The 10,921-nt window shown below is 32.9% G+C and overlaps 1 protein-coding gene across 1 annotated transcript; it reads right to left on the bottom strand.

Moving 5' to 3' along the window:
• Positions 1 to 3,192: 3,192 nt before the first annotated feature.
• LOC7488611 (probable pectate lyase 8) lies at positions 3,193 to 8,483 on the bottom strand. Its single transcript, XM_002301730.4, has 7 exons — positions 8,104 to 8,483; positions 7,782 to 7,835; positions 7,152 to 7,217; positions 4,497 to 5,139; positions 4,292 to 4,395; positions 4,055 to 4,193; positions 3,193 to 3,791 (listed from the first exon to the last, which is right to left on the bottom strand). Exons 1-7 carry the CDS (start codon positions 8,202 to 8,204, stop codon positions 3,570 to 3,572), a joined length of 1,329 nt encoding a protein of 442 aa, XP_002301766.2. The 5' UTR covers positions 8,205 to 8,483; the 3' UTR covers positions 3,193 to 3,569.
• Between the last annotated feature and the right edge of the window lie 2,438 nt (positions 8,484 to 10,921).

Below are 10,921 nucleotides of genomic sequence, written 5' to 3'. Positions count from 1 at the left end.
TTTGAATTTTTAATTAAATAATGTGGAAATTATTTTAATATAATAGATTTCAAGATAAATTAAAAAATAATATAAAAAATAAAGACTAGATGTCTAAGTTTAAAGTTAATTTGAACAATAGTTAAAAAAGGATTGACTTACAAAAATTGAAGCTCACAACTTCTTTTTTTTTACATTTAGACAAAGTATTAGATTGATTTTAATTAATTTAGTTAACTTGTTAAACTCGTAATTTGGGTTGTGAGTCTAATGAGTTTAATTCTATTTTCTTATTTTAATTATATGATAAAAAAAATAAAGAGTAATTCAAATTTAATTTAACCCAATATTAAAAAATAAAACTGAAAAAAATAAAAAGATTCATAAAAAATCCATTGCTTAAGGTTTTTTTTTTTAAAAAAAAGGTCAAGCCAAGTGTGCGGACCAGAGCAGTTCAACATATTAGAGCTTTAAAAAAAGTCACTACCACTGAACTTTTCTCGTTGAATGTAACCGTCAACACCAAGTTAGACTATTTTGTATTGCAACAACCAATATTTTTTTTTTATATATATAGTTTTTAGACAACTTTCTCTCTTTTCTCTTTAACTTAATAATTGAAAAATGAATAAAATAAACTTTTGAATCAAAATAAAAATTATTATGAATTTGGAGTGAGCCATGCATTTTCTCTATATTTTAATTTGAAGATTAATTTCATATAATTAGAATGTAAAAATTACAATTAAAAAAATTAATTAATTTTTTAAAAAAAAAACTAGATAGAAGGTTCCAGTGGCCCTCTTATACTTTTTTTAAGTTTTTGTTAACAAGTTTTTGGATAGAGAACTATATAATAAATTAACATAGTTTTGAAACCTAACTCAGCCTAGCGGGTCGATCCGGGATCCGGCCGAACCGGGACTGGAATCGGGCCGGGTTTAAGAAAAAATAAAGAAAGTCAAAACCCGGGGTGATCCAGTTGACCCGGCGGCTTGACTCGGCGACCCAGCAAGACCCGGTTGTAACCCGTTGACTTTTTTTTTTACTAAAACGACGTTTTTTTTATTTTTTAAAAAAATTAAAATTGATTTAAACGACCTAATCAAAACCTGATGATCCGGTTAACACCTGAAACCTCAGCTTGGACCGAGTTTAAAAACTCTGCGAATTAGACACCCTATACTCTAAAGTTACTGTTGCTTGGACTTCTTTCCATCCCGTGCTTTATATGAATACGTTTTAGTCCTTTTCTTTTCATGTATTCTATTACTAACACGACAAACTACTAATAATATTTTTTTCTAAAATTTAATTGAGAATTATGACATTAACCATCCTTGTCAAGATGGCAAGATATGCTTTAAGTTCGCAACTTTTTGAAAAATAAAATAAAATTGTTAGCATATTTACGAACTCGGTTTAAACGCCACCCATCTTCTTACAATGTTTAAGAACCTGTTTTTCTTCTTCTTATCCAACAGTGTCTGACTTTCTATTTAATTTTGAATTGTGTTTTGACACATTGAAGAAACTGTGAAAAATTGATGAAAATCTTTGCAGCCGGGTCCTGAGCTTCCAGTTTAGCATGGCTAAACGAAGGAAGAGGGTGTGTTTTTTTTTCCATGTCAAAAGGTGTTTTTTAAAATTTTTGAGTTTTTTTTTATGTTTTTTTTATTGTTTTTATATGTTAATATAAAAAAAATTAAAAATTTATTTTAATGTATTTCTAAACAAATAATACTCTGAAAAACAACTCTCAAACACCACCTAAATGAGCTACAATTGCACAAAGAAAAAATAAATGCATGGATTAGAACATAATAATTTAACTCGATTTAACTTAGAAAACTTGTGATTTTAAATTTGACATGAGTTTGGTTTTAAGTTGGATCAAAAAATCCCGATAAAACCCTAATTAATCCAACAAAATTTAAATTAAAAAAATAAAAATATATATTATTTAAATAAAAATTATTGATCAATAATCGAATCCAATAATCCAATGATTTAGATACGATCTAAGAGTTAGAGTTACGATCTTTCTGTTTAAAAAATTGTTTGGCATGTTGAAACTTATTTTTAGATTTAAACTTGTTGATACACCTGTCACGTTAATACATAAATATAATTTGTTTTCCGTTACTTTTCCTTTTCTACTAACTTAACTTGAGTCCGTGTCCAGGATATTGGGATTTTTAGTTAATGCGGGGAATTAGTCTTTGGGATTGTCTCTGCTACATTTCTGGGTCGTTTGTTGGGTCCGAGGTTCAATTGTGTTTTAAACTAGTGGGACGGGACTCTGTTATTTTTTTTCATTAAGGATTCTTTCGAAACTAATCAATATCAAACTATATTTAGCATGCTTCAAGATTGTCCTGTTTCCATATTTTATTTTGCTTCATTGAATTTTCTAATGTCTCACATGGAGTTTGTCTTGTATAGCACTTCTTAAATTACCAATGATTTATTTATTAAAGATAAACCTGGTCAACACCTATGCTCTCTTTTTTTCCATGAAATGTTTTTACTATGATTTTTTTTTTTTGGATTCGAGAAAACCTTACCCTCTGAAAATCGCACTTTGAGGGTCTAGGTAAGCGAGTAAAACCCCAGCTGTCTCAGACTCTTACAAAACATGCACGCCCTTTTTTTTTCCATGAAATGTTTTTACTATAATTGTTCATGCTATATTGATTTTTTTTTTTACCAATTTAGTTTGTAATTTCAGTTTCAAAACTTGTTTAGAGAATGATTAAACTTTGTTCAAAGTATCAAAGGAGTTAAAACGATCCAAAAAGATATAAAAAATAATTTGAAGCTAAAAATAAAATTAATTTCTTTTAAAAGCACAGTTAGACTGCAATACCAAATAAGTTTTTAGATTGATTCAGGTTGACATACCTAATCCACGACCCGAGCTTTGGATCAGGTTGATCCCGAATTAAGTCTTAGGTCTTGTAACTATCATCCAAAAGAGGATAGGATTCAACAATATGATATAAAAAATGGACTAGAATTTAACAAATATAATAAATCATGTTGATGCATTTTCGTTAACCAAGACTCATTTATGGATCAACCAATAGGTAATTAGGTTTCACAGCGAAGAGCTAAATGCATCATTGCATCGTGTGCCATCTATGGGCAATTGGCGTGTCAATAATTACAGGGGTGATAAGAAGGACAATCCATAATTACAAGACCAGGTGATTAAAGCAAGGAACCTTGATGCTAATTAATCAGACAATATCAGAGACATGGTTGATCCAATAGGGGATTGTATTATACAATAGAGAAGCAAATGGACTAACTCTATGAGGAATAGAGATGTCGAACAACAATGCAGCATTTAAAGCAGGCCGAGGTCGATCAATGGCAGTATGTCACATGTAATATAATGCACACTTGCCAAATATATGGGCGGGCATTGGGGAGAAATACTGAGAAGGAAATACTGTAGAATGGAATAGCTGCAAACTCACTGGATACTGCTATAGCAATAATAGGGGAAGGAAGAATTTTGACCTTTTTTTTTTGTACTCAAATTTTGTTTTCTCGTTTCTTAGTGTTGATGGGATTAATGAGAATTAACATCGGCGGCCCCTGCGGCAGGAAAGGGCACCGGCATTTGAAGTAATGTCCCCGACCATCGATGAGGACTTTGCCCCTAAGCTTGAGGCCCTGGCATAGCTGGCTGCAGCTCCGGCTCCTGATGCAGTGAAGTAGGCTCCATTTAGCAGCAGGTCTCCCTCTGATCTCCAATTCCAATGCTTCCATACTCCAGCATTCGTCTCCACCCTTTTTGTCACCTGCCAATATCAATTTTCCCATGATTGTTATAATCTAGTCATCGCATGAATAATGTGATTATCATTATCACGAGCTAAATCCACCAACCCGGAGTCTAGCCTGTTTATTTTTTTTACCAAAACAATGTGGTTTCAAACTTTTTTTTTTTTTTTTAAAGTTAAATTTAAATTACTTGAGTCAACTTATCTAACCTACGACCCGGACCTTAGGCCTCGGGAGTCTTATAACTATGATCACAAGAAGTAATATTTATTTACGGTACCTCTTTGGCAAAAGCGTTGGCAGGGGCAAGATATCTGTTGCCCTGGCTGTTAATGGTGGGATCAGCACTTCCTCCAATGGCATACATTTCCCAGTGGGTGTAGTCATTGTTCACTACATGGAAATACCCATGCCTGCACCTGCAAGGTTTATGAATTGGCCTCGTTGATTAAAATTATTCTGTAAATCCTACGAGAAAACCGTGCAAGGGCTACGATGGTCATCTTATATCAGTTACCTTGGCATCCTCTGGATAAGACCCTCACCAAAATGGTTGTAGGCAATGGTCACTTGCATCTGCTTATCTCTTTGGTAGGAGTCACTATGGCCCAATAGCATAACCTGTTAATCATTTTCGAAGAGAAATTTAGGCATCCTGTAGAGTCACAAGATCAAATAAACCATGCAATAAAAAACATTGATGGATTGGAAATTTAACTGACCTCGTTATGGTGAGTGAAATAGTTGTTCGAAATGGTAATGGCTGTTGACCCTATTATAGCATCAATGAGGCCATCAGCGCAGTTTGAAAGAGAATTGTGATCAATCCAAATGTGGCTTGATCCAAAAATGGAAATACCATCTCCGTCAGCTATTGTTCTCCACCCATAATGGCTAGGCGAGCTACGAACCATTGCGTTCCCTGTAGGCTTACAATCATGTACGTGGAGACCATGAATTATGACATTTGTGATAAACTGGATGGTGATGCAAGCCCCATTGGCAATGTGAACATTGGTTCCACGAGCATCGATGGTCTTGAAGCTGTTCATGATGAGCTCTTGCTTGAGGGTAATCACCATGTCCCTCTTGAACACAATCCACAAAGGCTCGTCTTGAATGACAGCATGGCGTAGTGTCCCTGGTTTTGGGTTAACAGGATCATCATCGCCAGGGTTACTAACAACATAGAATCTTCCATCGCGACCACCTACGGCATTGCGTCCAAAACCAATGCCACAGTTAGCAAGGCGCTTTCTGTGGAGTTGCCAATGGGGATCACATCGCCAACAATCATCAATAGGATTGCCAGTTACGCATGAGAAAAATCCCAATTTCCTCCTTTCTGTGCTGTTGCGTATGCTCCTGGTAAAATCAGAAATCACATTTATGAAACCGCTATTACCATCCTATAATCAATCAATCAAATTGTTCCTTTCTTTTTTCAATCAATTGACATGTGGGTTACTAATATACCGAGTAACTAGCAGTGACCAGGCCCTGGTGACTGTTTACGAAAATGCAAACAGTCATGTATACTTACTGTAACAACATTAATGTGTTCAAAGTCACAAAACCAACGTAGTGTCAAAATTTAATCAGTCACTTGGAAGTTAACTCTTGCTGTCACACTTCAACATGTAGGCCATGTGATGGGAAATGTATACGGAGCATACGGAAAAGTTTGTGATTTTCTCTCCCTCATTGTGCTGTGTAAGAAATAAATGCAAAATTGGGGAACCTAATTCCTGTCGGGTACCTACTGTGTCGGTGGACAGTAAAAATGTGGTCATTTATTGAGTTCGTGGTGGCCCTATTGAATAAAGGGAGCAGCTGCTGGAACTACAAAAAGACTCGGATAAAAACATATGGTATGAAACCAGATCTGTGCTATGTGCTTTGTATCTACTGCCAGGCTGGACAATGGGAGCAAAATTTAAGTTGTCTTCCCCCACCTGGTTTTCTTACAAGGCTGGGAAATTATTACAGTCGAGTAAACCGTGAGTTTTGCCCTAATTGGAAAGATTTATGAATTTATAATGGTGTGAAAGAATACAAACAGCATTCTATCTCTGAAGTTTGACAGAGAACTTGAGTGACATTGATTTTAGAATTTAGTGGCAGGTAGCACTGGAAGTGGAATCCAAATATCCAATATATAAATAATGCGAAGTAGCACTCACAATTTGATTCAAGAAACTAGCTTATTAGTAAAATCAGAGGACTCAATACAAAAGATATGCACTCTATCATCAAAAGGGATTGATGTGCTAGATATCCTGCAATCTAGTACAGCAAAAGGCAGTGTGCTAAATGGCATCTTCTATAGATTTTTTTTTTATCATATAGAATATAAAACAGCTTGGGTTTTTTTTAAAAAAATAAAAACCAACACGGCGAGTTGCGAGTTTAATGCACACTCGAACTCAAAAAATTTAGAAGACCACTTTATTATCCGGAGATAAGAATCACATTACGTAGTCACTTGATATAGGCACATAAAGCTAGTGTACTTGCGAATGAGATTTGGATAGGTAAAGAAGAGGCAGGAAATAAATTAAGGGCGTGATGCTCGGATCTGATCAGGACATAGGCATGTGCATAAACTGGCAGCAAGATTAAAAGGTGGAAAGATTGCAACAGTAGAGAACATGGTGGTTGATTAATCATCAAGCCATAAATGGTATGTATATTCTTTAAAAATAATTTAGAGCCTCTTGTAGTTATAATAAAGAACCAAAAACGCATAGCCAGCAAGCTATAATTAGCATAGATGAAGCCAAACAAGTTGCCAATACAAGGTTGGATTCAATATATTGTTTTTTTTTTAGAAATATATTAAAATAATTTTTTTATTTTTAAAATTTATTTTAATATCAACATGTTAAAATAATAATAAAAAACACTAAAAAAATTAATTTTAAAAAAACAAATATTTTTTAAAAATGTTTTTAATGTTGATTTGATTGGATCAATAAAACCCTGAAAATATTAACTGATTCAATGCCTTTTTATATTTAACCTGAGATTTAGCTTGGGTTAGGCTTTGAGTTCCAAGTTTTCTGTATCAACCCATTAGTTTAACAAATATGATGGAGCCTATAATGACTACTTATTCATTGACTCTTTTGTGTTTGACTGGAATTTCAACACCAGTGGGTGAAAATGACATCCGCATGTGTTCTCTTTAAATATGCACAGTCATGTGATCTCTTTCTAGCTCTCTAATAAGAATTATTCAATGAAATCACGAGATTTATGGAAATGGAATGCCATGTTCCCAATAAATTAATAGCTTAGCAGGCTTTAGATTGGCTCGTAATAATTCTCATAGAAGAGGGGATCGAATAAAAAAGAACAGAGAAACACACACTCACTCGTCAACCATTGCCGCAACTTCCTCCGGATCCTCCATAGTATGCTCGTTCCATGCATCATCATACCTGGAAAAAAAAAAAAATAAGACTGAATTTTAATTCAAAATATATATTTTTCACTTCTTAGTTACTAATTAATTTAACGAGAGATTCTACGGTGCTAAAAATATAAATACTTATAATACAGAAAAGATATGTTAAAAAATAAAAACAAAATGATTTTTAAGAATAAGATATTATTATCATGTTTTATGAATTCAAATATAATTTATTTTTTAATATTTATCTCTTCTATATAGTTACAGCTTGATCAATGGATTTCGTAGTAAATTTACATTACATGACCGTGAATGAGGTCATTTTCGTAAATTGAAAAAATCCAATGAGCAATAAATTATGCAGCGAACTTAATTAGTTTCTCGAGAATTGGGAAAAGAAGGCGTGCGATTCCAACAAATCTAAGTAATATAACAAAATCAACGAACGGTCCAGATTGATTTTCACGAAACGATCTCAATGGTTTAAATTTATGGAAGTCAGATAAATTCAGCGCGAAATTCATCCAACGGCCCAAGTTCCACCATTTTCAACGTGGATCCTGATGAAATTTTAACCGCTCTGTCAACTCACCAGTCCGCCATTGACGAGTTCTTTGAGCTCAACAACTCTTGCGTTTCCTTCAACCTGATAGAATAAATAAACAAATCATAAATCTGCATTGATTAACGAATTAACCCTACACCACTCACATTTTTCTTCTTAATTAATTCAATGCACAAGACAGATAAGCAAAGAGGAAATTCTCATCTATGGAGAACAATTTGGAGCTAGAAATGAAGAACTAAGGAGAATTCTATTGCTTTAAGCAAGCGATCGATCAACCTTTGAGAAAACATGCACCTCTGTTTTCCATTAATCACTACTACTAGAACGAATTCTCATCAAAATTTACCTCAATTTTTGCTCGTCTTTCTCCTCCGCAGCGTTTACACTGATAAGCACAACCAGAACCAGCATTGTCCGTACACAAAAGCTTCTCAGCGAAACCTCCATTGTTGAATCAAAATACACAAACGCGGACTCTCTCTCTCTCTGTCTCTATAGCTTTCCTCCTCCTACTGTCTACTGATGAGGAAGAATAAATGAAGACAGGGAAGAAGTGCAGCTCAGCCCCTTTTTTATAGCAAAAAATTCAAGCGTAAAATCACTCTAGCCTAACTTCATTTAACCATCTATTTTAACTCTAGTTAAGTCAATTAACCTTCTAATATTAACCACCCCCACATCTATAACCGCTATTAACTGATTCCATATTTTCTCTCACTGTATTCCGTGTTGCAAAACAGAGAGAGTGGGAGAGCTTTTAAGGCTCACAGTAGGGTGATTACTGTGTAAATAGTTGTTTTTTTAATTATTTTTTTGTTTAAAAATATATTAAAATAATATTTTTTTTATTTTAAAAAAGTTATTTTTAATATTATATATCAAAATAATATAAAAATAATTAATTTTAAATAAATTGTTTTTAAAAAAATCATGTAATGCGCCCTCCTCGTCTCTTGTCGGTCGGTCTGTCACGTGCCTGACCACCTTCCTATCTGACACATCAGCTAGCATTCACCGGGGATCACCGTGGCCATGTCAGCATATTTATTTCGATATGCTGGAATTTGGGACTAGCTCTTGACGGTGAGTTATTATACTTGCTGTTGCTGTTTGCCACGTGGGAGGTCTTCTTTGGAATCGGTTTCGTACGAATTTGTCCGTGGATTGTAATAGGGACCTCGTTGACAGCTGTCCTACTCAAGAGTACGGTAAAATGACTCGTCTTCATAATTATTAAATGGCTCGGCGGGTTGAATCATCAAACTCACGGGTTTCGTTAGAATCTAACCAGGTCAAAAGCAATAATATTTTTTTAAAGAATAAAATAATGTATTTTATATATATATATATATATATATATATCGTAATTCAAGCCTTACACAGGGTCGGATCCCAAACTAAGTTTAACAAACTCTTATAGGTTCTTGGTTCTTGTTGTTTGTGTCCGTATGCAAATATTTGCTCATACTCTTGTAAAACCAAGCCCGACCTGTGCATGCTGACATAGGAAATTTGGAGCATGATTTGAGCTAAAACTTTAATTAAACTAGCTAAATGGTTGATTTGGTTAATCAGATTTCACCAGTTTAATATTAAAAAAAATAATAATAAAAATAATTAATATGGATTAACAATGATTTAGGTATATTTTAAATTTAATTCTCGAATTAAATTTAATAACTATAATAACATTTTTAGAGATAAATTTGACAATAACTTGGAAAAACTTTGAGATTAATATTGTACCAAGATTCTGTATCTTATATTCTAGTTTAATCATTTATAAGTGAATGTTCACTACTATAATTTTCATAAGAAGTTACGGAGTTTCCTACAGAATGCTAACAAATTTCTAATGAGGATTTAATTTAGTGTAATTCATTTTTTTCTTATTTCTTCTGGAATTCATAATTAAAATTAAAATCAATTTTTTTCTACAAAAAACAAGATATATTTATTATTTGATTTTTTAATGAAAATTCTGATGAGATTTAAAAAAATCAGTGAAATATTTTGCCAAAGTGTGGGTACGTATATTGAAGTAATTCAATCTGTTTCATTTTTACTGACTTGGGTAGATATGAACATAGTTGTTGTATCCTTACAAATCAAAGAGAAACCAACTACTTAGTGGTTGTCCTAACATAATGGACCTCGTAACTAAACTTTCAACTGAAAAAAAAAATTACTATGAAATTATTTAAATGTTATATAGTTGGTCTCAATGTCAAATGTGGTAGGCCTCCAAACCTCGTTACAAAAATAAAAGTAACAGAGGAGTTTGAAGACTGTTGAAGTAAAAAGCAAAAAAATAATAATAATAATAATAATAATCAAATAGGACTGAAGATGTTATGGATCTTGATGACCTTCAAAATAGAGGTGGGTAAAAAAATAAAAAAACTGATTAAATCAAGAAAATTAAAAATAAATAACTGAAAAAACCAAACCGTAAAAAAAAACCGATTAAAATTTTGAAAAAATCGACCAGTTCGGTTCGCTTTCGGTTTTAGAAGCCTGAAACTGAAAAAACCAATCCGAACTGAACCCAAACCGAAAAAAATCGAGTCAAATCAGAAAAACCGATCCAAACCAGTTTGAACCAGTTTTTGTCCAAAAAACTGAACCGAACCAAAACCGGTCAGTTTTTTAACCGGTTTCGGTTCGGTTTTGTATTTTTTTTTAAAAAAAAAATTAATTCAGTTATTTTTTTTTAATAAAACCAAACCAAACAAAAAATAATCACTCCTATTTTAAAATAGGATCAAGGTAGGCTTGAAATAAATGATGACGCCAACTTGCCAAAAATAGAAGAAGAAGAGAGATTTAAGGATGTTCTCGAAGAAAGCTCTGCTAAATTAGTAAAATGATTAAAATAAGCATGAAGGAAATATTTGTTTTTTAATAGCTTTTCGTCATAAAGTTTGGGATTTCTTTATTGATGAATAACTAGAATCTTATGCTTTCAATTAACCAAGTAAGGAGTTCAATGTTTAACTTATTTTAGTATCATAAACACATTATTATTAAGTTTTTAAACTAACTTGATTTCGTTTCAATTAGAATTTTACTTGATTCATTGTCATTAGCTTGGTTGTTAAAAATACATTTTTGACATGACACGAAAAATATAAAATAAACTCGGATCGTAAAAACGAATCGTA

The sequence above is a fragment of the Populus trichocarpa genome, chromosome 2, assembly GCF_000002775.5.
Source record: "Populus trichocarpa isolate Nisqually-1 chromosome 2, P.trichocarpa_v4.1, whole genome shotgun sequence".
NCBI lineage: Eukaryota > Viridiplantae > Streptophyta > Magnoliopsida > Malpighiales > Salicaceae > Populus > Populus trichocarpa.
The sequence above is the reverse complement of the archived record's forward strand: the minus strand, read 5'-3'. Positions and strand labels throughout refer to the sequence as shown.

Coding starts and splice junctions, on each gene's coding strand:
- LOC7488611 (XM_002301730.4), bottom strand. CDS start 8,204: ATGGAGGTTTCGCTGAGAAGCTTTTGTGTACGGACAATGCTGGTTCTG. Junction 4,194..4,291: donor CTTATCCAGAGGATGCCAAG/GTAACTGATATA, acceptor TAAACCTTGCAG/GTGCAGGCATGGGTATTTCC. Junction 3,792..4,054: donor CCAACGCTTTTGCCAAAGAG/GTACCGTAAATA, acceptor TGATATTGGCAG/GTGACAAAAAGGGTGGAGAC.